This window comes from Hippichthys cyanospilos, chromosome 4, assembly GCF_059441005.1.
Source record: "Hippichthys cyanospilos isolate Australia breed blue-spotted pipefish chromosome 4, RoL_Hcya_1.0, whole genome shotgun sequence".
Classification (NCBI taxonomy): Eukaryota; Metazoa; Chordata; class Actinopteri; order Syngnathiformes; family Syngnathidae; genus Hippichthys; species Hippichthys cyanospilos.
Window position 1 is genome coordinate 19,462,574 of NC_142372.1, and position 26,347 is coordinate 19,488,920.

At 39.3% G+C, this 26,347-nt stretch overlaps 1 protein-coding gene across 1 annotated transcript; it reads left to right on the plus strand.

Moving 5' to 3' along the window:
• Window positions 1-26,343, plus strand: bbox1 (gamma-butyrobetaine hydroxylase 1). The gene is made up of 8 exons (XM_088414089.1): window positions 1-259; window positions 4,020-4,458; window positions 8,312-8,426; window positions 20,713-20,911; window positions 22,086-22,191; window positions 23,278-23,474; window positions 24,066-24,232; window positions 25,107-26,343. Exons 2-8 carry the CDS (start codon window positions 4,057-4,059, stop codon window positions 25,253-25,255), a joined length of 1,335 nt encoding a protein of 444 aa, XP_088270215.1. The 5' UTR covers window positions 1-259; window positions 4,020-4,056; the 3' UTR covers window positions 25,256-26,343.
• The last annotated feature ends 4 nt before the right edge of the window (window positions 26,344-26,347 follow it).

Here is a 26,347-nt window from a genome sequence, read left to right on the forward strand (position 1 = left end):
CACGGGCGCAACCTATTGTGTGACAATAACACAGCCTCGATGGGTTCAAATGGTTGATATGACGAAAGCGCTTTATCAACAGAGACAATAAAATCAAGGTGAAGGCTGAGCGGATTCCAAGGGTTGGGACACGGGCGCTACCGTTATGTCATATTGCACTGCCTCCTGCGACCTTTCGCCTACTTTCTCTTCCACACTGACAGCCGACACTTGTCTTGACGGACGCCGAGCCACGGGGACCGAGGGAATCCAAATACAGGTAGCCAAACAAGCCCGGTCGATGCCTTTTCTTGGTGTCCGAGAACAGCTGACATAAACGAAGACAACAACAAAGAAGTGAACCCGCGAACTGTGCGGAAAAAGTCCGACGCGCAATCGATGACGTCACGCAGCTAGCTAGCTCGCAATCGATATCTTAAATTTCTTCGACAAAACGCATGTTTGATATTTCTATGTATCCGGCCTTCTTTGTGCACATCGTTGTGAAACGTCACGTGGGCTTCTTTTCGGGCTAACCGAGATGTAGATATGTGTTCACGCACGGTTTGTTGGCCAAGGCTATGTTTAGTGTGGCTTCAAATCAAATCCACCCGCTGAAAGTGATGTCACGTCTTGTTTAAGGACGCAGGAGTGCTTCAATTTATATATGGCAAGCTTTTTGAACCTCTGATATAAGAATGATATGCGTTGCCGATATCTCTAATTCAGCTATGTATGTGTATGTCAATATAGGTATATGAATGTGTGTGTATATGTGTACACTATACGTATATGCATGTCTGCATATGTGTACTCCCCGATCAAGTGACGTCACCTTTATTGCCATTCAGAGGTCGGTAACTTACAAATCAGTCACTGCTCCAGGATTTTTTTTTCTTAGTCTCCTGGAGCTGTACATAAAAAATAAAAAAAGGCTTGGCAATAAGAGATGAGAGGGACGAAAAAATCATGTATAAATAGATTTTTAAAAATTATGACTTAAATAGGGGCCAAACGTACTAGCCTGAGGAGATGGTGGGGTGAATAGAAGATCTTTTGTCTTAGTAATATTTTTTTCGCCTTTTGTTTTGGTATTCAGTTGTTTACATCAATCTGTCCTCTGAAAAAAAAATTGCATTTCTCCCTGTCCATAAGGTTCAATTAATATTAAATGGATGCGCCTCAATTTAATGTACATCTATTATCATTAGTTTTGAATTAAATTTGTTAAGGGTTAGGACAAAAAACAAATTAAAAAAACAGAAGGAAACATGCTCTTTCAAGTAACTAAGTAGTAACAGAAACATCTTTCTAAAATATCAACCACCATTTTACCTGTCACATTTCTCTAAAACAGGACATGCTAAAGGTATGATTTGATACCTTAGGTGTAATCTTAGTGTGTGAATGGTCGTTCATCTCTTTGTGCCCTGCAATTGGCTGGTAACTAGTTCTGCCCCTAGATAGCTGTGATATGGTCCAGCGAGCCTGCAACCCTTGTTAGGATAGCTGCGATATGGTCCAGCAAGCATGCAACCCTTGTTAGGATAAGCAGCTTTAGAAAATGGGTGAATGGATTTCTCGAAAATAAATATGACATTGTCCCTGTTCTTTTAACGTTTAATGTTGTCAAATAATTACATTTTATTGATTTCTTTTGCCCTTTAAATTGACACTGTGTAAAATGTAGACTGTTTTTCATTAAAAATGGATACATTAAATTATTATAAATTTAAAAAACTTGCAAATAAATGTGTTCTTAACCACCAACAGTATGTTTTAAAAATAATTGTAGGTCTAGTTATCATTACATTATATTACGTGCGGGATGGCACACCTGTGGAGGTCGCCATGTCTGTTGTAGCTTTGGACAGCAGGATGTGCTGCTTTTACCGTAATGCCCCTAAATTTTCCACAGGCGCATGCAAAAAAAATCATAGTATCACTTAAAGATGAAACGTCTTTGCGAAAGTTAAGTGATGAAATGAATTTGGAATCGTTTTACTCTTCTCCTTATCATGACACCATATCTTATTTAAGGTGTAACTAAAATCATATATTCAAAAATGTACTGCAACCAACAATACTAGGCGGGAGATCTCGACACTTAGGAGTTAATTCAACCCTTGTGACATAGTACATAACCTTCTCCTCTTTTCTGGTCATAAACTACTGTCAAGTCAGCCAGTAACAGCATACAATCTCCTACACTTTAACCAATCGCGATCATAAAACATCTTACTGACTACTTCTTGGGGCTTATGTGGATGATTCATAATAGTTTCCATTGCATTTCTGAAGCCTCTTTTCCCACTCAGTAACTTACTAGATTTGTCTGTTTGCATCAGGTTTACTTTAGCTACATCACTTTTTATTGTCTGTGAAGGAACATTGATTATAAATTGGATGACCTTTTACATCTCATCTTCTTTAATTCTTCATATTAAATTAATTCTGCTTTCCATTCTTCCCAGTAGAAACGGTTTGACTTGACAATCATGGTTAAAAATAAATAGTGCTAGTTTAATTGAATTATATTGACCTATTTTTCAGATAATAATGTTGGTTTTCCTCTTTATCAAACAGTTAAAAAATGTAAAAATAAAAAATAAACGGTTCTAAGAGGTTTTACCTGACATGTTTTGGCTTTATCGTTCCCCTTCTTCAATATGTCAAACATGTTGGTTAAACCTGTTAGAATTTTCAAGATTTTAAAGTTTCTATTTTTTAATTTAAACATTTTTAAGTCTTTCACTGTGTGATAAAGAAGAAAGCAACAGTTGATTTAAAAATATAGAAAGAATGAAGGCTGTTCAAGTATTTTTCAGATGTTTGTACTATACATATAGCATTTATTTGCCTCAACCTAACCCAGTTTTGGAGTAATTATATTATACTGTAATACCACAAATATAAGAGGCACGTGTGTATAGGACGCATAATTAATTTTGAGGTCAAGTTCTGGTATCATCTGTTATCGTGTTGAAGACGCACCAACACTTTGGCAACAATGTAAAAACTATAGCAATATAGAATAAATCTCATCAGAAGTTTTAAATAGTAATCTTCCTGTGTGTGAATAAGGATTGACTCGGACGGTGGTTCCATCTGCTTGTTTCTTTTATTGTGATGTGGCTGACAGATCATCGTCCTCAAATGATGTCGAAAAAAAAATTGATGTTACATTTTATAGAACACAGCCATACTTTTTGCCTTCATTTTTGGGGAGAATAAAGTGCGTCTTATATTTGGGGAGGTAAGATATGTATTAAAACTATATGCCCCGAGTTTTTAACAAGTTTTCAAATAATGTTCTAGGCTTTCCGTGTTTATTTACGCGACATAATTCCCCTCGGAAAAGCCATTACTTCCCAAAATAATTAGCAAAAATGCTGTAAATCAATGCGCCAATGGCATTAAAGAAGAGAAAAGGGAGCCTTTTCACATATTTGAGGAGAAATACATGATCACTAAAGCATGCAGCACTTACCTTAATCTTTCAACGTCAGATCAAAAACCTCTACATTACGATGCAGCAGTTCACAATCGATATCATATCGTACATCGTTTATCAAACTTTAAATAAAATACATCATATCCTCCTGAAATGTTGATGCGGATTCAGCATAACTTTCTTTATTCCTAACTGTCTGCCCGTAAGCTAACAGTTCCACTCATACCCAGTGCTCGGAAAGTGGCCAGAAATCAATTTCTTTGAAAGCCAGCCAGCAACAGCGTTGTTTGACCTAGCCTCATAAAATCCACTTACACTCCTGTACTGTAGATCAATATCGGGTGCACATTTTAAGATCAACCAACCAGAGGGATAAACATATCTGAACCAATCAGACGATGGAAAAATGGAAATGATTATCAATGACTGCTGACAGGAAAGGTAAAATGTTGAACAACAGGTCATATTTTAACAAATGCGTGTTGTATGGCCCAATCGACATGAAAAGAAGCAGCCAAAATGTGAAAACGTGTGCTGTGTGAACTGTGTCTCATTGTTGCTGTTTCCATTTTTCATTACTTCACAGTTGGTGGTCCTGTGTCATTTGGAAGAGAAGCCTTAGAATGTTAAGCACCTTGGCCCGTAACACCCGGCCTGCTCTGCAGAGATGCTCCTCTTTCATGGCCTGTCAGACTATCAGGTTTTGTCAGAGACCAAAGAAGCTTTCAAATCTGCCATCTGCGCGTCTGCCATTGGTGCAGCTTCGTGGACACCAGACTTTGGGTTCAGCCTCACTCTCTGTGGCCAGCCACTCTGTGCGACATGCCCGGACGTTGGATGAAGAACGGCTGGTGGAGGTTGAGTGGGAAGATGGCGGGCAAAGCCTATATCCCTTCACGTGGCTGAGGGACAACTGCCAATGCTCACTTTGTACACTGCAGTCAGCTCAGGCCCGCAAACTGCTGATGTCGGATCTGGACATCCACACAGGCATTGACTCTGTGGAGGTTACCAATGATAGCAAGGTAGGCCGACCAGGTATTCGCGCCGACCAGTCTTGTTTAGTATAAACTTACCAAGGATGCGCCAGCAAAATTGAAAACCGAAAATGAGAAACGCTCGTCCGAAACCGTGACTAAAAACAAGAAGAAATATATTTTTTTTCCACGTTCATTGATACATTTCTAAGAATTCTTTGCTTATTCAGCCCTTTCGGCATCACACAGATAATATGAGACTTCCGTTCAACTCAAGGCTACTTGGTATGTCACAGGTAGAAGAAGGGCCCTTGTTGCGCCTCCGTACCGCCCACGCAGAATGTATATATGCCCGCATTTTCTGAGGAGGTCCTTATTTTTTGATGAGAGAATGAAATTTTGCTCCTAATCACCCAAGTAAACAACAATGTTTCATTCTTTAGTTGCAGGGCCTGTACAGTGAATATGTTGAGTAAGATTTTATACACATATGTATCTCACCTCATGAAAATATGACATTGAAGCACGGAGCAAACAATGTGGTCCCAACCCTGATCAGCAAACACTATGAAGTGAGAGTAAGTCATGAAAGTGCTGCTTACAACAATGCATTGTTGGCAATTTCATCAATTTGGTGTATTTCACTATATTGAAGTTAGCATTTGCAACAGGACGTCGGCGTGTGACGTAATGTTATTCGTCTTCTTTGGTAGGTCTTTTTTTGGCTCGCTCGTAGTGCCGTGTGATGGCCCTCGTCTTTTCCTATGTGCTTGTGTGAAATTAAGACAGGTGCTTGTTGTTTTTTGAGTCATCAGAGCATCGAATTTGCAATGTATTGTTTTGGTTTTAATTGGCTTTGAGATAGAGTCCCCCCCTCCCCCATTTTCTTGCAATTTTTGACCAAACATTTTCATTGGCCAAAAATGGAATCCCTTATTGCTCTACGTTTGTGGGTATCTTACCAATATTGTTGTTCATAGCCTGAGAGACTTCTAAAAACTGGTACATGGTAAATAATACAAACGTGTTGTATTTTACAAACACTTAATTGATGCATGGCCATTCTTCACGGCAACGTACAAACTACAGCTAACAATAATTTGTACTGAAAATTCATTTTGGCACTCAGACTCAACACTAAACATTCATTCTTTTTATCAAGGTTACATATTTGTTCCGTCTCTTTAATCTCATTATATTGTGTATCAAAATTAATGGGACCAGCAAGTTAAAGTGATTTATTGCTTTGTATAAAGTCCGTTTTTTTTTTTTTTTTAACAAATCAACAGATGGCTTTACTCAAGCTTTCAGCTGGATTTGTTTTACAATTCATTCTCAGATAAAAACTATGTGGATAAATTAAAAAAACGGGGTAGAGTTTGTTTTGATATAATGACCTTAATGCGACCGGACCTTTAGATTACTTAGCATTGTCTGGTGTCAATAATGTGCAAAAAAAAAAGAAAAAAAGCTTTTTTGCAGTTAAGTTCCACAAAGCGGTCTACAGATTCTAACATAAATGTGTTGATCCAAGCAATTTTAAACTGAAGGAATTTTAAACTCAAATTAATTGCTCACTCAAATATCAGACATTGATTGCTAAGTAGAGACAGAGTGTCAATGTGTTTCCACATTTTTTGTAAGGTAACGCATTTAATTTCTGATTTATTTACTCCTGAAAATGTTAACACGCACTAGTGAATGTAATCTGTTTCTAATGTGTGTGTGTGTGTGTGTGTGTGTTTTTAATGTAAAACGTGTGCAGACAGTAGGCTCAAATTTGTTGGACCAACGTCACCCTAACAGCCACAGACAGAATCAGGATCCAGTTACTCTGAGAGCGAGTCGAGCAGTAATGTCAGCACTTAGTCGTTGAGTGGTTGGCGGCGCCCAACAGCGCTGATTGCCATGAAACTATTAAAGTGTTTAATGGGCCAAGGTACAAAACATTTTGGTACCGATCTGGATAGCAATTATTATTGTTTTATTCCAAGGAAAATATCCAAATAGAGGTCACAGGTCACAGGTGTTGGTGGAAATTTATTTCCAACAGAGTGCTGTTTTTGCAAAGTGAGAGTTGAGCACAACTGTGCTGCTAGTAAGACTTGCACCTATCTTTTCATCACATGTGCTATATATATATATATATATATATATATATATATATATATATATATATATATATATATATATATATATATATATATATATATATATATATATATATATATATATATATATATATATGCACACACAAATTCAGCATACTGGTTTTATTTTACTGAAGATTAATTATTGTGATGAATGGCTGCTTTTCTTCAACGGGAACACATGTTAAAGTCAAGGTTGTGTAGTCTCAGGAAACAATGGATTTTGGCACAAATACGTCAGGCATCTGCTCGAAAGATGAATATAAAGAGAATTTTCACTTTTCTGCACAATCAAAAGCAGACAAACTCAAGAGACAAAGAGCAAAATATTCAAGTAGCCTTATAATTGAAAAATAAATTTATACAAATAGTTGGGTCTGTCGAGTGCCTGCTCAAGTAATATGTAAAACAATTTTGTTTCCTGCTTTTTTTTCATATATATATATATATATATATATATATATATATATATATATATATATATATATATATATATATATATATATATATATATATATACTGTATATTAATGCCTTTGTAAGCAAGCCAGTCTGTTTTGTCCTGTGACCTTCCATTTCAGCTACTTTACACTTTATCTCCCACCCCCCGAATAACTTGGTAACTACAATGCAAATGACTTAAATTAAATTAATAATTTTGACTCAGAAGCTCATGCAAAGTTTTCTAACTTAAGAAGGGTTTACTGGTTCCTCCAGCTGCGGTGTGTGTCTGGAGTCATTACTCTTCATCAATATTTAATTAGCCCATTGCAACACAGTATGAAGAGACACTACCATGTTACAGTGCTGCTATCTCAGCTACTCTGCAAATCAGTTCATCAATAAAATAAAAACAATGTTTTTTACATTTGATGCAGGTTAACTATACTGACACTTGGCTGTTAAAATATTTTTCAATATTCTCCTCAAGATTGCAAACTCAAAAACATTAACACAACATTTGACATTGCCCTTTCCACAGAACCCACAAAGCAGGATATTGCGATACTTGTATTTGCTTCGACAAGGCTACATGGCATACCGCAATCACATGCTTAGATGCAATTTGAGTGCCAGAAAATGTAAATAGATGTGGGTTAAATTCAGCAACAGTTTTATTTAGGACAAAAGAACTGCAGTTTCAATTCAATTCAATTCAATTCAGTGTTTATCAAGTGGTAATTGGTACACACCGGTTTTGTGCTTTTCCGCTAGCTGGCAATACTGTCAGTTTCTTGCTTTTGTCACATCAGTAACACACATTCATCACTGAAAAGTGTTAAGTTTTAATAAACATTGTGTGCTCTTCCCTTTTCTGATTCACAGGATTAATTCCATACACAACTGCGTCAACAACTTTACCTTGCTGTGGTTATTTGAATCCAGCATTAACAGGGTTGAGTTTTTGCCGGAAGGCAAACATCTTACAAGGGCAAGGGCAGGCATCAAAACAGTCACGCTGCTTTAAGTGTTTATAAAGCACATCAATTAAGATAAAATTGATTACTTCAAATCAAAGAAAACATAACACAGTTTTCAGGACATGTTAAGAGGCCTGTAGAAGCCGTGGCTGCCCTGGCCGTTGCCTGTTTTTACCCAGTGGCAACTCCTCATTTTGCAACTTGTCCAGAATGTCCTCTGCTTCTTGCAAGAATTAGGATAGGTTACATTATCTGCAACACTAAATAATTAGTACAGAAAATGAGTGTGTGGGCATTTTTGTCTCCAAAATGTTGCTTTGTTCCTTCACAGTTGTCCATTGTGTGGCCTGACCAGCACACAAGTGTGTTTGATGCAGAGTGGCTCAAGAAACGCAGCTTCTCACGTGAGTCCAGACAAGCCATGCAAGAAGAGCTCTTTCTCAATGGTGAGTAGGTATTTTATGACATTTCTTTGGATTTTAAAGAATCAGTCTGAATATGTACTATTTTGTAACGCGTTCAATGTTTGATCTTTTTAGACCCTCTTTTAGCACTTAATACACATAAATAAGTACCTGTGATTGAAAGCCTAGGCTAGGGCTGGAAAAATAGCCGACTAAGTTGAGAAAGTCAACTTTAAAAATTGCTCACCTGGATGCCCATTTAAAATAAATAACTAAACAAAAAAATACATTAAAAAAAACAAAAAACAAACTTCTTTGGTATTGAATGAGTTAATGACCTCAAACAAGCAGTCGTGCAGAGTGAAACCTGGTTTGTGGCGGTGTTTGTCTGAATCCTGTTGTCTCATAAGTAATGAGTCACAAGTTGCTGATTACATGCTGAAGTAATTGTGAAAGCAAATATGAATCAGAACTTCAGACTTTTTTTTCTGGTTAATGCCCCCGTTATTAAGCAGGATGTAGTGATTGACTACAAAATCATTGTTTATCCAGAATCAACATGGTGATAGTGTCCGAAAATCCCCCTAAAAGGATGAACCACATCATCTTCTCATTTATTACATTGGTTAGCCTTCTGTAAATAGGTTGTCAAAGAGTCAACACCTTCTAAAGCCTTCTGATTAAATCAGAAGTGATTCAGTTCTGGACTTTGTTTACATTAATCAACTGTGCTTTACAATATGCCAGACATGAAATGAAAAAATTGAGTTGCAGAACAAGGTCTTGTACTTTAGTGGAGCGTGAGTGGACTGGAGTTGGTCTGTGCACTCTTCCTTTGGTCCTGTAGGAGCCACAGGATTGAGTGGTTCCTACTCTACCTGTTCCAGACTGATTATTGTGTGTGTGTGCGTGTGTGTCTGTGTGTGCGCGCATAGACGTGAACCCCGGGCCTGTCCGTGCCTGTTCAAAATGTTCTTAAATGCGATAGACTCACTGAAAGGGACACTTAATATGATAACTGGACGTCTGTGGATAGTTTTCAGCAAGTGCAGAACATTTTTTTGTTTTGTTTGAGAATGTTTTACATTTCTTCTGCCACTGTTTCTGTGACTACACAAACTGCAATATGTTGTTGGGCTACAGTAGCTATTATTGGTAGGGGATGAAACAAATCATGCATCCATTAAAAACTCAAGTTCGAATTTCATAAGGCCAAATGCTACTCTCTAATTTGAATTCAATCTCATCCTCAGAGGACGAATCTAGAGTTGGAAGTGGTGATATGACATTATCATTGTATATAATGCACTAAAAGTATTTTTTTAAGACTAATACAGGAGTTTGTCCACAAACTTTTATGAAGTCCACCAAGAGCAGGCGCGCTTTAAAAAGATTGTATGTTGTATTACAAATCGCAGTTTAATATAAGAAGAACATCATTTTCTTGATTTACCATTGATTGAATGTGAATGAAATAAAACTACAAAAACATTGAAAAATGAATAAATTAAATGCTTGCACTCACCAAAACGGCTGTCTCCCAAAACATTTAATTCAACACAAAATCCATTCTCAGCTGTTGTATTCCTTTTTATCAGACAGTAGCTAGACTTACATTATTTTGAATTTAATATTAGTATTATAGAATGTTGAACTTTAAAGTTTTTAAGTCTTGCAACTGTCTGATAAAAGGGAAAACAACAGTTGATTTTAAACAAGAGACAGAATGAAGCTTGTTCAAGTACAATATCCATTCTTCTTTCTTTCCTCAAGAAGACTTCAATGACTTGTTTGCACAGTTTGTCTATGCGTTTCAGTTCCAACAATAAATCCTTTTCTATTGTAACTAATTTAATTCACTTTAAAAAAGGCAGAGTGAGGGATTGTTTGATCCTAATCTTGTTTGACCTGCGTAGCGTGACCTCCCATGCTGAGTATCCAATCACAGACTGCGTACATATCTGATGTTATGACCTGCAGCTTATAGTTCAGCACGCCTTATCCGTGACGATTATTTTTTTTTTTTTGCTCAATTTTTGATGCCGCAGTTTATATACCAGTGTGGCTTACAGTCCTGAAAATACAGTACATGGAACATACTCTATTTAGAGATGGGAAGAAACATGTTATGTGTCACAATGAAAGGCACATGCATGCAACTTAATTCTAAAATCTCACTTAACTGCTAGTGTTGAGCTTAATGTTCTGCTAATGCACAAAAGAGAATGTGTCAATGTTTCAATCTGATTTGAAATGAAATACACAGACATCGGTTTCATGCTGAATTGCGATGTAGTCCTCTGGCAGGCGATTTCTTTGGCGTTAGGTAAGAGGATGTCAGCCTTGGGAGCGCCTCCTTTCTGCCACATGGAAAATGGATTTAGAGTCAGGGTCAACAAAAGATCTGCATGTTCTTCCAGAACGCAAGCCCGCCGCTGTCAATATTTCCTTTCCTGGGAATGAACAAATCCCAGAGCCCGTATGTATGTCTCAGCCGGAGTCAAAAGACTTACTGCATTGTTTCCTTACCGGAGGAAGCTTAATGCTTTGGGCTGTGTGGACCTCCAATTTACAGTATATGTATAGCTTCTGCAGAATGTTACCATACAAATACAAAAGACATATATCGTTGGAATGCATTCTACAGGCGTGGGTGGCTTTGAATGGCGTGGGTTATGTTTATAACAGATAAAATGACATTTATCAACTTTTCCCGTCACCTCAAAACAAACCGTCACACATTGTGGATGGGCTGTCATCTTCTGTGTTCTTAGTGCCGCATCACTTGTCAGTCAGACGAAAGCTGACATTATGTCCTTGATGATAATAATTGAGCTCTATTTATTTTCTAATGGCATTTTAATTAGCAGGTTTATCTTTGAGCTGTCCGTTACTTTTTATCAAATGTCAAATACATCTTGTTCAATGCTTGTGCTCTATAGTGTTTACGTCACATAAGAGAAGCAAAGATGTGTGCATTCTGCTTCACTGAAGTTTTGCGTCTCTTATCTGTAATGAGTGTCCCATTTTTAGTTGTAAATTTGCCTCTTCTTTGCCAATCTCGCCTGCCAGATGTCTTTAATACTTGACCTATGGCAACAACTGCAATTTATGAATGTCATGCTTATTTAGCTGGAGCTGAAATCATGAGTAATGACTTGGTTCATGCCTAAAGGTCAGAATTAATATGAATATTTGTAGAAAGTTGTCATAGCTACCCCACTTTCATTTATTTTGCTCACATAACCGATGGGCGTTAATCACACCCATGCTATTATGACATCTGCTCTCCTCGAAAATCTCCGCGTTATATCACTTGGAATTTATTTGCGGAACAGGCTTGCGGGCTACTCATGTGATCCTCAGGGGCCGCCTCGTTGGTGACCCCTGCTCTATATATTCAGATGAACATTGCAAGTCTCCCAAACAGACAATTCAGACTTCCCTTTTTTCAGTCTCCTGACTGATCTCATGTCTCAGCTAAATAAAAGCTGATTCATCAAGCTGATTATCTGGTTTCCTCTCTCCCATCTGGTCTTCATTTTTGCCTTCAGTGTCATCACAATCTTGGTGGCGCAAAGGATCTTGCGAGCGTAGCCGCGGCGGTTCGGCAGTGGAAAACTTGTTCTCAAAGCTAGCTATCACTAAAATTGCTGTTTTTAGCTTAATCCTAAATGAAGTAGGGTGGCATGGTTCGGATGGCAGAGTGGTCGTTTTCCAACCTGAATGTTGCTGCTTCAATAAACCCTTATATCCATGTCTGAGTGTCTGAACAAGATTCTGTGAACCCCCAGTTAACTCGGATGCTAAGTCATGATTAGGTCAGATGAAAAGACAGCGCTTAAGTGCTTTGAGCACCTTGAATGTAGAAAGGCGCTATGCAGCTAAAGCCATTAAAATGAAATTTTTCAGGCTTCTTGTCACGAAAGTACAGGTTAAAATTCTCCGCCAATCGTCAAAGATTGAGGCTATTGTCTATCGATGCAAGAGTCTTGTCACATTCTGAAACACAATTGCACAATTTAGTGGATTTACAACATTAAGATCTAAGATTGGATCATGCCGAATAATTGCATTAATCATTGTACCGCTCAATCAGAGAAGAATTGTAGAATCTTAACAACTAATTGATGATGAAAAATATATCATCTTTTTTGAAAATAGGGATTAGAACTAGCGATGTAGAAAATTGCAGGCTGACTGATTAACCTTAATGTAATTTCCGGGTACATATCTGTTGTACCAAGTTTTATTGTTTGTTAATTAAATTCTTTGAATGTTGTTGCGACTTTCAACTTGTCCAATAGTCAAGTCGTTTGTGTAATTTATTTGGCACAGTTTTACTTTCGAATTTTTTTTCCATTTATTTCTGGGCTTGGGCCCCGCAGTGCCTCGCTGTGAAACACTTAAGGTCCCACCATACTACACGTGCCAATAGAATTGAGAGGACTAAATTCTCTGAAGATCAATGTGTAAAATTAACTCAAGTCTTTACAAAGCTTTTAAGCCGTTGTCGTAGACTGAATTGCTAAGCGACTAAAATGCATCTTCTTGGCGAGACACTCATGAAGTGGGTGCTTTCTCTTCTCAAGAACACTTTTCACGCACTTGCAGAAAATCATTTGTTCAGAATGAACTCTATTATGAACAGGATTATCCTCCTCAATAAACCTTTCATTGTTAGGTGGCAGTAGCAATTCCAATTTCAGTTCCAAGTCAACCTTTGAAAAAGGTGAAACAGTCTCATTTGTACCATTTCATTCTGCATGCGGCTCTTCAATAAAATTTTTGTTGGAGATATTTTGAAGTTGCGTGGTAAGAAGTTGTGCGTCAGTACCATTTTTTTTTTTGTTAGAAAACTAAAATGATATGTTTGTGTCAGTCAGGTGGTTTTCTTTATATGTATTATTTATGACAGGTCTTTCTTTTTAAAATATCATCAGTATAGTTCCATCTGGCTGGCTCCCCCGTGTGTGCGTTGTTGAAATGTTGGCGGCTTTGTGATGAAACTCAGTCAAGTCAAAGCAAAGTTACTTTGTAGGTCGCAGAGGTGGTGACGCAGCCTCCAGGCTTCAACAGAGCACAATGAAGGGAGAGATACACTGCCTTGAGATGTCTGACAGCCACCGGAACCAGAGCTTCAGGTTTCCTTCACTGGAAACGCCACTGAAGCAAACTACATTTTAGGTTGACAGGGGCTATGCACTGTACCTACAGTTTATCTTGTCAGGCTATTAATGTTGTTTCAAACATGCAATTCCTCAGTCCTTCCTGTCGAAACGCTGAGGCTTTTACACAAATCAGCAAAAATACACATATGCAGATACTCAAGGCCTTTCCTCTTTGTCACATAGATAATAAGCAAACAACACACATGCTAATTCCGACACGACCTCTTGAGCCCACCACAGCTGGAAACTATGCAAGAGACAGAAAAGTTGATTCCTCATTGACGTGAGACGCACAGGCCTTTTCATATGGGAGGAAAAGAGGAGCGGTTGAACCTGCAACTTTTTCCAGTCCATTTTGTTGTCTTAATGCCTGAAGATTGGCGAAGACAGTCGTGAGCTTTAATCACCAGTTGCTCCTCGCGTTTAATCCATGTCTAGTCATTTTTTCTATGCCCCGAGTACAGACCACTGCTCAGGAAATTACTTGCAGCTCTGCAATGATGCAAGTCACGCTGTTTACTTAAAATGGCCACAGTGAATACACACGCACGCGTACACGCACACATAGATACTGTAATGTGTGTGTGTGTGTGTGTGTGTGTGTATATATATATATATATATATATATATATATATATATATATATATATATATATATACATATACATATATATATATATATATATATACATATATATATATATACACACACACACACACACCTACACACGCAATCGGTCAGTTGTCCAGAGTATTTTTCCTTTGTTGATCAATTTCTGAGAACCATTGTTCTGATTACCAAGTGAGGAAGTTATTCAATGACTAAAAAGGTTATATTCCTTTTTTTTTTCCATACCTGTCTGCCGCAAATACAATTACCTCAACATCCATGTGCATGCTGTGTATCTCAATGAGAATTCTGCAGAACTGCAGCTGGTACTTCTGGTGATATATCTATGTGCACACAGTAAGCTCAGCTGTAGCCCCTTTGTCACTGGTGACATCTTAAACCACTTCTGGGCCTGTACAAGACATCCAGACCCAGTTTCACAAGAGTAATAATAGTTGAAAATCAGGCCTAGCCTTTGCCCTACTTTTTCTTTTGTTATCACAAGCAGAAAGTTCCTGACCCTTTGATGGGTGCAGCCAGAAATGGAATGTTAAGACACTCCACAGGAACGTCTGCCGGCCATCCCAATCACTAGAGCTGAGCAGTTATTGGAAAATCAAGATTATTTTGATTGAAACTGAAATTGTGCTTAGAAGATAAAAACTGAATGATTTCAGAGCCTTCTATTTATTAAAAGTAACACTGGAAAATAAATTTGTAACAAGTAAAATAGCAATGTATTATAATAATATTAATACATAACAATAAATTACTGCTTTTCCTGTTCTGTCATCTTTGGAGCAGTGTGGTAACACGACGTTTCCAATGCTTAATGCAAATTGTTTCTAACTCATCAATGGAGGTTTCAGTTGATCGCTAGCAATAAGTTGGCAATGCTTTTAAAACAAAGTGCATGCCGTATATGATCCCTTGTCCAGTAAACGGCAGAGCTGCCAACCGATAGAAATTTACTCCCAGAACAGTCTGAATTTCTGTACTGGTACGTACTGGTAAGTACGTATTGGTAAGTGCATTACCGTATGACAGTTATTGCAGTTTGTTATGTAATGGGGTGAAAAAAAAATTGGATTCAATAGCTAAAAATAATTATATACGTTGTTCAATTGTACAAAATCACATTACTCTATAAACATAATCTTGAATAAATTATGGCCCCAATATTTGTTTTTGCCATGCATAATGAATTTATTGCATCGCCCTTGCCATGGTGGCACACAGTTACGGCCTGCATTGAAGGTTTAGATTTCTTGTTTGTGCAGTGTCCCTCATGTACAAATGTCTTCTCTTGCAAGCTATTTTTCTTTATCCACTATTGCTACGTCCACATTGTGGCACTAATAAAGGTTATCTTATCTTTGGTCCCTCCTCTCAGCTGTCTTATGCTGTCATGTCCTAATTCGTTTTTGTTATCTGGTTCTCCATAGCAGTGTGTAGCTTTTACTCCATGCTATTTTCTCTCCAGAAGCATATTAAATTGCCTAGTTCTGTGTTAGGTGTTGATTATTCCTCACTTTTACACGGCTCCAACCGTGCAGTTTAACTTGTTTAACATGTGCACTGTATCGTCCAATCACTTACCTGTATTTCAGTTTTTATAATTGTATTATTGTCAGTGTTTTGTGACTACAAATCAATGACTAATGCTTCTTTTGTGAAGTGCAGTACACACATTTTTTTTTCAATACATTTAGGTTTTTTTTAACAGTCTGTCAGGGTGCTTATTAATTGGCTACATTCTGTTCACATCACAGTCGGGAGAGTCAAATAACCTTGCGAACGTCAGCGTCACATGAAAATTTTGGGTCAGAACTACTGAACACCTTCATTTTTTTCAAAAATTGTCCCTTATTCGGTCCCCATTATCTTACCAAATGCACTATTAACACACCTTGAATATAAGGTTAAACTTATAAGACAGGTGAGGCGTTAGAGCATTGGTACACGGAAAAAAAGCCAATTACATTTATTATTAATTTAGGCAGTAAACTTAGAAAATCCTTTTTTTAATTCAACAAGAAAACAAATGTAGAATAGTTTCAAAAATACACACACAGTGACTTACTATAGGTGGACCCCTGATGAATTATGAATACAGCTTAACATGTAAATTAAAAAACATTTTCAGATGCAAAACTACATACGGCGTTAACATCATAGCTCTATTCAATTGCACATTATCAAAAGATGATAAGATTGCAGAAGATCAAAGGATTGGACAAAATACTGCACAAGGTTTGAGATTCAAGTTTTGGCTTGGCCTTGTTTTCGATGACGTACAACGGCGTCATTTTCTCCACATCGCTCTTCAGATACTGTCACACAAGCCATGGGAAAGAACCCTTGTCAAAATAACTGACGCCGAGTCATCAGCTGCGCAGCACGTTTGCTTCACTCCATCGTTACTACCATGTTGTGTTTATTGCTTCTTCTTTCATTTAGTGGCGGATTCTGTTTACTTCAACTTGCAAAGCAAACTTAGAAGGAAAAGCTGGACTCGGATTGACTGCAGTCACGCACATTTCCGCTGCGTCTGATTGAGTAAATATGCTCACAGTTGTTCACATAATGTCACGATTCTCTTGTATAATCACCCGGCCCTACTAATATCATCCTTCGGAAGGTAATTGACAGGATGGGGCATACGCACAGTTTTAACAATTTTTTTTTTATTCTCAACTTGCATCGTCCATGGGCTACGGAGAGACGGTTGGGGACGACCGTCATAACAAATAAAATGGATAAAAAATACAGCTGGGATATCTATTTGTGCATAGGCAGCCTTATCGTTATGATCATGAAGCCGTATTTTTATGATGGTGAAGTTTAAATCGAAATGACAATTACATTTGGTTCAATCGTCCAGCGCTAATAGTCCCCGCGTATTCGATCGATGCTGCCATCCTGCCTTCCTTTCAATATGCGGCACTGCAATTTCACAGCTGTAAAAGAAAACGCCGAATGCAGCAGGATGGCCTCGCAAAGTGCCAATCCCCTGCAGGCTTTCGCTTTGCTCTCTGATTGTGATGCAGAGATTTACAGAGCTCAGACGCGACGGGTATGAAAGAGAGACGCGGAGGAGCCTCAGACATCGGCCAGGTACAAAATCTAGGCACTCGAACGCTCTTCTTACCAAGAAATACACTTTGCAGCTGTTAGACGGAAGTCGTTTGAGGAGCTCCGTGGAAAAAGGAGTGTAACCAGATGGGCGTACAGCAGTGGGAGGAATTTTTCCATTTGTCCGTCCGAAAGAAGCTTGCTGATTTTTCTCAGTGCGCCTGTCATATTCAATTGCTTTCAGTAGCAAGCTATGAATTGGCATGGGTCGCAATCACAAGCCCAATCAATATAATGTTACACTGCTCTTTTTATTTCTCAAAATGAAAAGAAACGTAGTGTTCTATTTGGAGGAAAAAATGTGATCAAATGTATACTGCACGACTTGCGCACCTAAGAGTCCATCCTTGGAGGATGATAATGTGCTCTCAAGGTAGTGATGCGTGTTTAAGAGATTGGGCACGCTCCACTGCTCGTCTCGGCTCCAAACGAGGACGCTTCTTATCCATTTGATCAGCGCCACTCCAGGGTGGATTTTATGACCCAGGCCTCATTACCTCAGCTCAAAACGGTAAAATAGGAAAAAAGTCGTTTTATAATATAGCTTGAAATTGTTCGAGCTGCATCGATATTTTATTATATTTGTCAATGAAATGTGTTAATCACATTAATGGCTATCTGTCCTATTACCGCCAGAGCAGAAAAATGCAGCATTTGAAACGTTATCTTAATGAAGTGAAGGATTTCTCTATGAAATGAAATGGGCTTTATTCTTAAAGCAAGCATGCAAACGGAGATTTTTACCTGCTTTTCTACTCTTAATGGGACTCTCCTTGACATTTCCGGATTGTGTTCGAACGTGTTCTAATTGAATTTTTGAGTTGGGGCCATTTAGGGTAAGAACTGAGACACAAAGGATACTCACCAGGAAGTATTTAGAACAAATTTAATCTCTAGTCAATCGGTAGTTGCAAATGCTAAATACTCTCTTGGAGGACAGTGCAAACGCGAAACTGGTCAATACGCACACCTCGTGTTGTAGCAGTGCAGTCAAATTTGTATCCCCAACTCAAGCTGGCATGCAGCTGTTCTGATTTTGGTGTGTCAAATAAATAGTCACATTTTCAAATACTCCCGGCAATGTGCTCACAGACCAGCCATTGATTTTTGGCACGTTGAATTAGTCACTTTTAACATTTGAGATTCCCACTGTGTCAGAAGTCAATGAACGCATCTCCAGTCAGCCATGTGTGAGCGCAATATTCGATTTATTTTGCTCCCGCTACATAGCAATTCATCATGTATTTATTTATTTGTTTTTGGGGCCAAACTAAAAATCCAGTTGTCATAACATACCTCGCAGTCCCGCATTGGAAATGCGCCGCTAGAAAATATACCCGGCTGTGGGCATTTTCAGCACAGATGCAGAAAGTACTTCTGGTTCCAGAATGACGTAAACGTGAAGGAAAACGAGTTTAAATTCATTTTTAATTGGTTTATCGCAGAGGTGTTCAAACCTGGTCCTTGAGGGCATGTTTTTGATGTTTCGAAGCTCCAGCACATCTGATTCAAATGATCATCTCATCAGCAAGCTGAGCGAAAGCCTAATAACGATCCCGATCAATTTGAATTAGGCGTGTTGGCTGATGGAAATAGAATAAACATGCAGCATTTCGCCCCTTGAGGACTGGGTTCGGACATACCAGCCTTATCATATCAATCGCTCTGACAGGACATGCGAATGGCCCAAACATTTGGCTTGTTGGACGAAAAAATAACGAGATGTTGCGACTTATAAATCAAATCAAAACAATAGGCTGACGAAATCCCTCAAGGCTCGGGACACAAGGCTCAAAATCTGGACCATCACGGTTGAATACGACACGTCTGGTCACTGTAGTTTTGCCACTTAGTATTGCTGTCTTCCCCGAGAACCCTCCTCTTAATCCGCCATCCAGTCGTCTGGTCTGTAAGCCACGTTTCCCTCATCTTCTTTCCTCTATTATGAGAGAACGATCTGACGTCTTCCTGGTAAGACCGCAGAGCTCAAGAGCGGAAGCTGATTACCAATAGCTCCCAGGTGTGCACTTGCCCGCTCTTTCCAACCATCTTATCACAACGTCTAACGGAAACGGGAAAAACACAGGTAATAGGCGCTGACAGAAAAACAACAAAACACAAACAGAACATGACAGTTCTAGCTTTATACAACCTGTTACTGAATAGAAGCGGCTTGAAAAACACAATGCACCCGACTTTTTTTTTTTTTCTTTTCAAACAATGAAGAAGCTTCTACTCTTACTCCCCTGAAACCTATGAGGAGTTACCTGTCCAACTGGAAGAGATGAAAGTATACTAGCCTGAACCCATTTTTGGGAATGATCTACAAGGAGAAATGGACTCTCGAGACTTTGGCGCTGAAGTGTGAAAAGACTCTGCGACACTCTTTTAGAACTGTTATGCAACACTGAACTCAAGTAGACCGTTTGCGCTCGCTTGCGGTTGGGCCTATGAAAAGGAGGATGATGAGCGTTTCCTCCTCAGCTTTCAAATAATACATTTGGATAGGTCCTCAAATAAAGTTAGAAGCCACTAGCTGACCCATCACGGGCAATTTATTCACTAGCCATCTTTGGCAGCTCAGAATATATTTTGTCATGGCTTTAAATTAACTAAGGTTATGTAAATCAAAGTATCTGTAATAAATAAGAGCCATTGCGAGAAAGAGTAGGAAACTTTTGTTCACTGTAATTAATCAACAACCCTAAAACTGGAGCATGTCCCAGTATACCGTATCAATGTAGATTTGCAGCAGAACATGTGTCCCAGTTTTACCTCCAGAGGAAGGATCGTTGCATCTCTCACTGAAGCTGCATACTGTAATTAGTTGGTTATATTTAGTGCTGTCAAGAGATTAAAAACGTTGAAGTTAAGAACTTTAATTCACTGGTCTAATTAATGTTTTAATCTCACTTAAACACTTTTGAGAAAAAGAAAAAAAAAGTTTTTTTTTACACACATTTTGTTATTGTGGCAGATCATAAGATTGATTGATAAACAAAAAAATGGCTTTTTTTTTTTTCTATATATTCTGCTGTATTTGAAACTAGCTGCAACTTTTAGTTTAGACCCTCAGGGGAAATGGTTCTCTTTTCTTCGGTCATTCACCAAATAAGCCTGATACATAAAAGCATATCTAATCAGCATAAAGAAATCATAACGTGAGAGATTAAACGATTAATAATGCTTTAACGATGACAAATGAATTCATCACAATGAATGTGTTTTTGACATCCCTGCAATGTTGAAAAGGCTTTGCTCACAAAATGTCTGAGAAGTGCAACATGAAATAGAGTCCAATTAACAGTTGAGTTTATGAAGAGAGATTAGGCTGAGTGGGGTCCGTTTGTATTAGGTGGAATGTTTGTTTTCCGCACAATCATCCCGTTTCGTCGTCATTTTCTCCTCTCAGAACGCTTCTACTGGGACCGCAAACTGCGTATTCCCACTGCCAACTACCAAGACATCCTCCATGATGACAAGGCTGCGCTGGCGTGGCTTGTGGCGCTGAGGCGCGTCGGTATCGTCTACCTGAAGGGGGCTCCGGCCGAGCGAGGCCACGTGGCCAGACTCGCAGAAAGGATCGGCTATCTTCGACTGACGTTCTACGGGTAAGACCCTTTGACGTCGCGCTCCTGTCAACAGCAGCCAAGCCGCTGTTAAATAAGCTGCGGCTGCACTAAAACCTCAAACGGTGACTTTTCCACAAGAGCGTGATCTAGCCGGAGTTCAGCCCAGCCGCCACTATGAAATGTACATTTTTGAGATATATTTTCCAAAGACTCAAAAACAACGGCGACACATGTGTTCGATATTCTTTTCGACTAGAGCAAAATGCACGCTCTGCCCTGTTGCATTGATTTGTTTGGGTCCAAGTCCTCTGGCGATTTTATCTCGCTGGAGTTCATCTCTTTGGTTTACTACACAAAGTCGCAGACGGGAAAAGCAAGCCAAAATCATCCCAGCTGCTTTAAACCGGAGGAATTACCTGGTGCACTCAGTCAGAACTGAGGTTTGGAGCGCGGTGTCTTTCCATTGCCAGAGGATGAGCTCACGGAGTTGGAAAGAAAGAACTGTCTGTTTCTCATAGTCGGAACGTGAGAGCTAACGTTACCTCATTAGCGCTCGTCTCTCTTTTTCTCGACACGTCTTAATGAACGGCCTACAGGCCCGCAAGTTCTGTACAGAGTGCCGTTTGCTGAAACTTTGTCTTAACCGCTCATCTTTTCAATTCACGGGAAGATTTTGCAGACAAAAATAGTGGTGAGCTACAGGTTCTCTGTTATTCCCGATTGTGGCCATTGACGCATATGGAAAGCGAGTATGGGCGTGCGAAAAAAATCCTAATCGGGATTCTCATTTACAGCAAAGGTGCTTTGACCGTCACGAGTCTTGTGATTGTGACTGATAGTGTTCCAGATATGCTCGCAGTTACACAGATTAACAAGCCATTTTAGCTGCTCATTCCCAGCGGTTTTCGGGCAGTAGTTAATACGGACGAACCTACCATGACAGACCAGCAAAATATGTAAAATTCCCAGCTCTGCAAATAAAAACCTTGCAGTGCTTGCAATTTTGTGTCTGGAATGTGTTTGAAGAGCGTTCGAGAAGAATTTCGACACAAACGAGGGAAAGCGCGATAAAAGACAGATGCATAATAACTGGTTGTATGATTATCTTTCCTGAGAACCGTTGTACGCGTGTTGCATGGACTCCACAGACGCGCGGCATCACCTGTGCTGATGAGTGCTCTTGTTCACGTCATGTTCCGTTTGCTTTCCTCAGGCATACATGGCAGGTTGTGGACAAGTACATGGCAAACAACGTGGCCTATACCTCAGGAAATCTCAGCCTCCACACAGACTACCCGGCACTGCACTTTGCCCCTGGAGTGAGTACAGTCAAAGTAGACATGGGCCCATAACCCGGTTGACAGTTTACCGCGATGTTTAAAAGTCAGTGTTTCCAGAACCGCTCGTACTGTCTCAAACTGGTATTGAGGACTTTTCCCTTTTGCTCATTCAAACAAAGAGGGTGTGTGAATGGAGCAGAAAATGATAGAAGTTGAATCAACAAGACGCCTCTTTGAAAATAATTAGAAGGCAATTGCCTTTTTTCAACCTTCTTGGCATGCATGGAGGGGAAGAAAGTCTTTGTCTTAACCCCTTCAGACCTAAAGCAGCATGCCGGAGAAGGTGACACGTCTAAACCATACATATGCTCAGTTTTGATGAGGTCGCCCACTTCTGGGAGATGATTGGACAAAGCTTTACCAATCAAAATCAGTGACGCTTAGCACGCCTTCTGTGCCCTTTTTGGATCTTGCTGACTTAAAAAAGGCAAAAGTAAGTTCATCTTTGAACAAAAACATAAATCTCATGCTAGTCAAATGCTAGTCACTTTATGTATTATTTTTAAGGTTTACGGGTGATAACTTTTCCATTTTTTTAAAAATGTATCATTATTTGAGAGGATTTTTTTTTAAGTCTAGTGTGCCTCACAGTGGACATTCATGAAAGCGTGTGCAGTTCGGCGATACGCTATCACTAGCGCTTACAGAGTTGATTCAAAGAGCTGCCTCTACTTTGATAGCAACCTTTTTTTTTTCTTTCTCAAAATTCTTGACGTGCACGGAGGATAAAGACTAGGGCTTTGTCCAAAAAAAGCTTACCGGCGATGGGGGCCCTTTTGCTTTGGTAGGAACAATTAAAAAAACAAGAAGAATATGTATTTATATATTTATTTATACTAAACATTGTACGCATTTCCTAATGCGTCAATCGAAAAACAAATAGAGGTGTAATTTAAAAACCGTAATACCACGACGTTTAAAGTTATAAGAACCTGAAATCGGCCCAAGCCTAATTCAAAGCGACGTGCTTCAATTTGAGGCACCGATCAGGAAATGTTTTGCAAGTATTTGCGTCAGGAATGGGTTTTTAAATCAGTGGGCATGGTTTTGACGCGTGGAGCGTAGGTGCAGTTCTTGCACTGCATCGCTCAAGCCGAAGAGGGCGGGGAGAGCGAGGCGGTGGACGGCTTCCACACGGCCGAGCAGCTACGGCGCGAAGACCCCGAGGCCTTCCGTACGCTTACCTCGCTTCTGGTGGACTTCACTGACACGGGGACGGACTACTGTGACTTCATGCTGCAGTCCAAAAAGTGCATCATTGAGTGAGTGAGAGGCGCCTTGTCAAAAACTCAAACACACACACACGCAATTGTACGGCTACACGTGTGAGGACATACATTGACATAATGCATTTCCCTAACCCAATTCAAACCATTACTCTAAAGGCAGGTGTTAATCCTCAAAAAGAGGTCTGAACAAGGGAGGATCGGCCTAAATGTCCGCTTTATGTTGGTAGAACTCAAAAATGTTCCCACAAGTACAATTGTACAGGAACAGACATACTCACAAACAGGCACAAAAAAAATGTGCTGTATGCCTCGTCATTGAAAAGAGGAACACTGCCATCTGCTGCTCAATACTGTTAGTGTTCTCTTTTGATCTGGTACGCCTTGCCAGTCAGTGAAACGCAGCCAAGATCCTGCTTTCATCAAAATTATCACTTAATGTTATCATTTGACTGACTGACATCATGCATTAAGTCATTGCAGTTTTCGAGTGCACAACTGCGCTGCTGATTGAATATCGTATGGACACAAAACGAAGTATTTTGGTGATTATGTTGAAGCAGTATCTTGTAGTCATCCAGGTCAACTCTCATTTGGCATTCTGCCCTTGTCCATCTTTGTGATCAGTGTTAATGAGCAGGGGCAAGTTGTGAGGATAAACTACAACAACGCCACCCGGGATTCGGTCCTGGACCTCCCTCTTCATCAAGTTCAGCCCTTCTACAGAGCGCTCAAGGCCTACGTGAACATCATGAAGCGTGCCGAAAATGTGGTCACCTACAAGATGGAGCCAGGTCAGCTCCAATACAGTAGTGCTAGTAGTAGTAACTTTTATAAGTGGAGTCCAGACAGGCAGATGGGCTCGGTGCAATATTGAATGCTGAGTTGCGAATGCAGTCTCAGTGTATGACTAATTCTATTCCATAACCGCTTGCCAGCAAATTATCACTTTTTATTATTCCCCCCATTACCTCATAAACGTCGGAGCCTCTGTATTCCATCGGCGTTTACGGCAAACAGCCCTCAATAAAATCTATAATTGATTTGATATGCAGCAGTAAAAAAATAACAAATAAAGTAAGCTGCCGCAGGTCCCTGAAATAATTTTAGTTTATCTTGTAACAGTTATAGATTTGTGCAGACATGGTGTTAATAACTATAGGTACAAAAACGAATTAGTACGCGTGCAGACGGAAGTAGACCAGCACCAAATGAATGACGGTCAGGAAAAACATGGTCAAATTTTGCCCTCTAGTGGTGGCGGAAGGTTGGGCAAAAATACACGGACGGGCTGACGATTACAATGTCGTCTGGCTTGGAAAAAAATCATGGCCCAAAAGTATTCTTGACAAGCTGTCTTTATGTGTGTGACTGCAATGCTTAAAATATGAAATCTGACCGAACAAGTCATTTGTGCAACCTTGACACAATCTTGTTAAATCAAAACATTATACTTGTGGAAATAAAATTACGCAATGTTTTACAACTATAGACAATGATTTATTTAAATGCTGGTCAGGTTGATGAAAAGGGAACTCTGTCCCCTAGATGGCGCCAAAGCAACAGTTTAAAATTATAGCTCGGTTGATTCAAAACTAATGAAAGCTTTTCATAGATTAACAGGAAATTAAAAAAAAACAAACACTTCTAATCATTTTTGCATTCCAGGCGACATGGTGACCTTCGACAACTGGCGCCTGCTGCACGGCCGAAAAAGCTACGTCAGTAGGCCGGACAAGGCGCGACACCTGGAGGGCGCGTACCTGGATTGGGACGAAGTTATGTCTCGCCTCCGAATACTCCGCAGCTCCGTCTAGGCCCGCTCGCGTTAACGTAACGGTTAAGTAGCGTCACGTGATTTTCTGCATGGCAGCCCAATTGCCTTCACGACACGATGGATGACTTCAAGCTTTTGCTCTCTAACCTTCCGTGCAACACACCAATGCAACTATTTATGAACTCTGCTTTTAATGAAGTCATTTTATGAGACCATGATGAAAAATGTATGGCGATTTAATTTGTTTTCACCTGCATCGCCTTGCTTATGTTGCGATTGAAGTGCAGTTGTCCATCTCCGAATGGGCTGCTTTGCCAAACAATGCCAGTGCTTCGCAATTGTTTATTGCGAAGCCGCCCAAAGAAAGAGAAAGCATCTCGTCAGCCCCCTCCCCCACTCACTGTGGCGACTTTAAATGAGATCATTATCCAAAATTGTATTTTTAACATTAGAAGAAAAAAAAGGCATTTAAATCAACTTTCAGCAGACTTTACTTTTTAGAGGTTGCAGGTTTTTCTGATCATGGGGAAAATAGCTTGAAGTGCATTCAAGTAATAAAACATTAAAACGTCAATCCTCTTTCAAACTAGAAAACATTTTTAACTGAATAGTTTGTGCTGGAAAAAAAAGGATAACTAATAATAAATGTAAATTGATCTGGAACATTAGCACCAATATCTTGACTTTTATCATGCTAAGTTCACCTTAATCGCTAGTCTTGATTTTATTTAAAAAAAAAAAAAAATGTTAACAGCAATTTAGTTTCTAACCCCTGCTGACTTAGAGCGCCACAGCACCGCCTGGTGCCATAAATGTGCAATTACACTACACAGCGCAAAAGCTAAGCCGTATGCGAATAGACTGGCTTTCTACTGTACAATTCTGCATTCCCTTTTAGTGTATATAACATGTTCTTTTAATCAAATACAGAGATACTTGTCCTTCCGCATGACATGTTATTTATTTTTATGCAATACAATAAATTAAACACGACGATCAACTAGGTTGGTCAGTTTTGGATGTAATCCTGTGCCTTTCATCCTTCCTCGCTGGGCTGTGGAGCCTCAGATGTAAATCAACACAAAGTGTTTGTTTTACCGGATCTACAATAAAGCAACATTTTTGCAATTTG

Excerpts from the sequence above, each read along its gene's own strand:
- bbox1 (XM_088414089.1), top strand. The coding sequence starts at position 4,057 with ATGTTAAGCACCTTGGCCCGTAACACCCGGCCTGCTCTGCAGAGATGC. Across the intron at positions 4,459-8,311 it reads AGGTTACCAATGATAGCAAG|TTGTCCATTGTGTGGCCTGA; the intron begins GTAGGCCGACCA and ends GTTCCTTCACAG. Across the intron at positions 20,912-22,085 it reads CTTCGACTGACGTTCTACGG|GCATACATGGCAGGTTGTGG; the intron begins GTAAGACCCTTT and ends TGCTTTCCTCAG.